General features: G+C 33.8%; 1 protein-coding gene across 1 annotated transcript; it reads right to left on the reverse strand.

The window, feature by feature from the left end:
- Positions 1–667: 667 nt before the first annotated feature.
- On the reverse strand, positions 668–5,136 carry LOC145137213 (uncharacterized). The gene is made up of 6 exons (XM_079071352.1): positions 4,829–5,136; positions 3,984–4,148; positions 3,828–3,886; positions 2,250–3,746; positions 1,897–1,996; positions 668–1,522 (listed from the first exon to the last, which is right to left on the reverse strand). Exons 2-6 carry the CDS (start codon positions 4,084–4,086, stop codon positions 924–926), a joined length of 2,358 nt encoding a protein of 785 aa, XP_078927478.1. The 5' UTR covers positions 4,087–4,148; positions 4,829–5,136; the 3' UTR covers positions 668–923.
- Positions 5,137–5,508: the final 372 nt, after the last annotated feature.

The following is a 5,508-nucleotide window of genomic DNA, read 5'->3' on the forward strand; positions in this document are numbered from 1 at the left end:
TAAATTGAACGGATGAAACATCCCAGAAATGTATTAGAACGTGGTGACAGTAGGCATTGAATGTTGGAAGAATTGAAAAATGAAGAGTAGACAGTAGAGTAGTAGGGATCCTGTTTGGTGGTGGTTGCAAATGGACCACTTACATGCCTCGCCAGGATATAACTGGCTCCCACAGATATCTTGTTTCATTCATCATTATTGGTTTTTTCATCTCCAATTATATATATATATATATATATATATATATATATATATATATATATATATATATATATATATATATATATATATATATATATATAGAAAAAAAAAATTATTTTTCCAATCTGTCACGTTTTTAAGAAACATATAAATCTATATCCAATACACAATAGCTTTTTAGAAAGTTGATATAAAATTCAATTTCTAATGAAAATTTAAAAAGTTTGTTTTAGGAAAAATATTGTCCCGAAAACATAATATAATATGTAAATCAGACACATCAGCCTGTCGTATGGAACTGATGAGCCCAATTTAAAAATGACATTGTAGAGACTAGAAAATTCGCCTAATTCTCCAAAACTATCCTAAGAGCATCATTCTACTTTGTTGTCAAAACCACATTGATATTGAAACTTTCTTAAAGTCGTTGAGGGTCGAATACAAAAATACAATTTCAAGTGTAAGATGAAAAAAATACAACAATCTGCTAGATGGATGTCATAAGAGTTCGGTTTTAATATGTAACACTAAAGACTACACTCGTTAACCAAATGTGTTTGAAATTACAAGGAAATCTAAACGTCAATCTATTTGTCCATTTTACTTGCATAATATGATTCAAAAAAGGTTGATAGGTGACATACCAAGTAATATAATTTTTTTTTTTTTTAGTTTTTTACAACAAAGTAGAATGCTAAAAAACACATTAGTTAAACATGGAATCAAGAGTGCAAAAAATCGACTATTATTTCATCGATCAATGCAGTTAAAAGATGGTTTTCAAGCAGCATGCCTTCTTCCAAGGCTTCAATCTCAAAATCCAACCATTTCCCTTCTCCACTACTCATGTCCTTCTCCACCACCTCATCCACCTCCATCTCCTCCATGTTTGTCCACCCACATATCTCCTTCCATATGTCATCCGCCAACAATTCCTTCTTTTTTACCTGCAATGACCATTTTGCCCATTCCTCATAGCTTCCATTGAAAGCACGTTCGCGTCTACCATCCACGCATAAACTCACACAGTCGAAAATAGCCTTTCGTTGTACTTTCAAATACGGGTCCATGTTTTTGTTGTTGTGGGTCTCTAAATGATCGTATAAATTGACGTTTATGCCCTTTTGGTCGAGGAGCAATTCGGCGTGGGTAAGTACTTTTTTGATGTATTCCAATTCCCATTGTGAGGACCATTTTGTCATTGAGGTGAATTGGAATATGGTGTTGGAATTGGGATTGGGAAGTGATGTGGCGGAATCTTGCAATTCTATTTCCTCGGCTAAATGTTCCATGTTTCTTGTGTAAGGATACTCCTTGTTTCCTGAAAAGAAGCATTTATATAATTCGTTAAATTTGTTCATTGTATTATATATTTATAATGAGGGTATTTTGGTCTTTTTTTAAAAGGGAAGAGTGAAATTGAATTTCTTCTACCCCCTCGCGTAAGAATGGTGAAATCCATCGTACATGGAATTTTGAGGATTCTAACGGAATTGAATTCCGTCAATACACCATGGAATGGAATCATGAATTCCAATTCCGTCGGAATCCACGAACCAAACAGAGCCTTTTGAAGGATTGTGGAGTGTGTGTGATGGTAAAAATATGAAGTCCTACGGAATTGAATTCCGTCCATTTGACAACCAAACACGCTACGGAATGGAATCTTGAATTCCAATTCCATCAGAATCTTACCATTGCTAGTTAAGGTGGTTGTGCTGTTGGAAGTTATGCAATTGCTTGTTAATGTTGTTGTCCCACTCTCATCACTGTTGCATTCTCTCACTTCAACACCCTGAAAAATAAAACAAGACCTCGATATAAATTCCATTATTTATATAAAAGTTTTTAATATTATGGGTAAATTTAAATTTGTTTATTAATTAGACTAGTATTACTTGTTAAATTATGCAATTATTACATTTCATGTCTATCTGGCTCTGATATAATGTAACTCTACACAAATTGGAATTTTCAATAGACCTAACATGCAGCATTTCTAATTTTATGAGGTCAAAAGGGTATTTGAGTCTTTTTAATAAATATACCTGCCACTCCGGTTTATCACAGTCATCTTGGATGATACCCTTGTCCTTCTGCATATTGTTATCATTTTTATCAGAATTTGGAGAAGACCCTTCATTGACAATGTCAGATTGAGATGTTTCAACTAAACAACTTAATTCCTTCAGTTTCTGTTCCAATAAAACACTCAAAGCATCACTATCAATCATGGGTGTCCCAAAAGTAGGAAGCTTTGAAGTGCCCAAATCAATTTGATCATCAAACTTAAGACTCAACCCTCTTTTCTTCATTCCTGATTGACCACATGACTCAGATTCAGGTTTCTTGATAGGTGAAGTAAACGTAAATGACACAACATCCATCCCATTTTTCATGTCAACAGACTCCCAATTTGAAGATCCATCAATAGATATATTACATTTTACAGATCTTTCTTTTTCCTTGATCATTACAGTGTTAGTAGTATCCCCATCAGTTGGCCTTTTCTTCCCAGAAATACCCTTTGTTTTTGGCAACAATTCCTTTCTAGAAGCTTCAACACCCTTCTTTGGTTTATTTTGGTAAGGAACCTTAGGTTTTAGACTTGATCGATCTTTATTAGATGCACAGTTTTGCTTTTGATTGTTTTGTGTAAGCACTTCATTGGTTTTACTTTTACCTGTTGTTGTTGATCTATTATTATGAATATGCACCTTTTTTGGTGTGTTCCTTTGTTTCTTTTCCAAATCTTCTTTTTGCTTCATGGGAATCCTACTATTTCTTGAAGTGGTTCCCTCTAATTTATCTGTTTTCAAAGGGGTAGCAGGTGGAATAACAGATTTATTCTTGTTCTTCAAACTTCCTGGAGCACTTTGCTTTAAAACCACAATTTCAGTCCGACATTTTCTTTGTGATTTAGAGGAATTCACAGTCACAGGGGTGTGTGATTTGGGTGTTCTTTGTGCAGCTTCCATTTTCTCTTTTAGATCACGGATTCTTAAGGGGATAGAAGAAGACCTAAAAGATGGGGATCTTTGACCGAGAGTTGACTGGGGACTTTGTTCAATCATCTTAGAAGCTGTTTCCATAATATAAGCAGCATTTTTTGAAAGGATGAATCCAGGACTTTTGATGGGAGATAACATTCTGTGGTGTGAAATAGGTACAGATTTAGCTGATTTTGGAGGTAATGCTTCAGTTTTAAATCTTTCAATCGGGCGATTTTGTAATTTTTGTAATCTATCTTCAACCGGGTTTCTTGAAAAACCATCCAGTTTATTTCTCATGCCATAGTTTACAAAATTGTGCTCAGTTTCAAATTCAGTGGTCAATCTTGGGTTATATGAATGTCTAAAAGACTGGGAGTCAATAAATGGAGTAAAACCAGGGTCAGAAGTGTCTAAAGTTGGTAAAGAATCTAATCCCATAAGTCTAGCCACCACCCCAGGGGCTTTTGTTCCACATCCTTCATCATTATTCATGGATGAATCCCAATCATTTCCTATTAGACTTGAACCATGCATGCTCTCATGTAGCTTCATCTACATACATTCACATCATACACATGTCAAAGTTTAATAATCAGAAGAATTGAAACCATGAAAAACTAACTTTGATTGTACCTGTTGAAGCCTTGATGTAGCCAAATTGTCTAAGTTTTCTTTTCCTTGTTTTGAACTTTCTGTGTGACATTGAACCATTAGATATTAGTATGAAGCATGGATAAAGCACTGAGTTACAGGAAAGCAATAAAATTAGCATTTTGTAATGTCAGTTACCTGGTAAATCCGGTTTATTTGAGAAGAGTTTCTTCCGAGATTTGGCATTCCAATCAAACAACTGAAGAAACCCTCCCTTTGAACTTCGTTTCTCAACTTCCATCTTCTCATATATGATTGGAATATAATTTATCAAACAACAAACAGAAATCCAGAAAGCCGGACCTGAGATGTAAGAGCAGCAATCAATAAGTCAATCAGACAGTACTACAAAGTGTAAAATCATAGAAAAGAATGAAAAAATAATAATAATAACTTCTTATCTTCGATCTAACACCCCATATCAAAAGTCAAAACCCTCTTCGGTCTTAGAAGCAAAATATTCTAACCTCTAAGCTAAATGCTAACTAGAACATGAGGTGTTGGACATTTGCTAGCATCAGGAAATAATTAAGTACGACTCATTTGCAAAATCGTAGCTAAGATAAGTCCAAGTTGCTCATTGAGCTGCTAAAATAAACAATACCTAGTATGCAAAAGCAAAAATTCCAAATCCATACATTATGAACCTATTTGATACTCCTCCAGAACACACAGTAAACCTAAGTTCAGGATCTAAATTTCAAAATAGCTATTTTCCGTTTGTTCAGATTTCAAAATTAGTACGACAATTACCACCAAAATAATGTAGCGACTGTAACTGCTAACAAACACCGCCTCGATTTTTCATTTTGAGAAAATTAGGGTTGACAATGACAAATCAAAGATGTGATGGACTGGAGGGAAACGACAAGTTGAATCAGTTACAGATTTACAGTTTCACATCAACGTCATTATCCTGCTCGTAATGTCACTAAAACAAAAATGAGAAGAAATTCAACTACACAATTACTACCCGGACTTACCAAATCAATAAGTGAAGATATAATTCAATCGTCTCCTCCGAATCCCATTCTTAGATCACATCTATTGTTTTGCTGCTTTTAAGAAAAACGAAGTCATTGGTAAAGCGTAAGATTGTAATTTAGGGTTTTGATGGCTTCAATTTTTGAAAGATGTAAAGGTCTTGGATGAGGGAAGAAGACCTTGAAGCACGAGAGAGAGAGAGAGAGAGAGAGAGAGAGAGAGAGAGAGAGAGTGTGAGTGAGTGTGTGTGTTTTGAAAAAAATGAAATAATGAATGTGAGAGGAGTTGGTAATGGAGTGGAGAAGGGAAGACATGCCCCTCTGCCGTTAAGAATTAAATCAATCCTATTTCTTATTCTCCGTACTCATTTCCAACACACATAAAATGAAAACCTTTTAGTCAAATACCAAAATGCCCTTATTATTGCATTTTTAATCCATTTTAAATAGAGTATTAAATATTATAAAATAATAATGTTAGTTATAATTTTATCTCAAAATGATCTTAAGAAACAAATTGCAAATTGACAAGTTTACATTTTCTAATAAACTTATATATATATATATATATATATATATATATATATATATATATATATATAGGTTTAGGTTACATGGAAAACAAAAAAACCCTAAAAAAAACCCTAAAAATGCATAAAAAAAATACTTAGAGATCACAA

This window comes from Lactuca virosa, chromosome 9, assembly GCF_052849685.1.
Source record: "Lactuca virosa cultivar CGN04683 chromosome 9, Lactuca_virosa_CGN04683_v6, whole genome shotgun sequence".
In the NCBI taxonomy this organism is placed as follows: domain Eukaryota; kingdom Viridiplantae; phylum Streptophyta; class Magnoliopsida; order Asterales; family Asteraceae; genus Lactuca; species Lactuca virosa.

What these genes read in the sequence shown, in the direction of transcription:
- LOC145137213 (XM_079071352.1), bottom strand. Translation starts at nt 4,086, where the DNA reads ATGGAAGTTGAGAAACGAAGTTCAAAGGGAGGGTTTCTTCAGTTGTTT. An exon ending in AAATAAACCGGATTTACCAG is followed by an intron (nt 3,887 to 3,983) that starts GTAACTGACATT and finishes AATGTCACACAG; the next exon opens with AAAGTTCAAAACAAGGAAAA. An exon ending in CTACATCAAGGCTTCAACAG is followed by an intron (nt 3,747 to 3,827) that starts GTACAATCAAAG and finishes GAATGTATGTAG; the next exon opens with ATGAAGCTACATGAGAGCAT.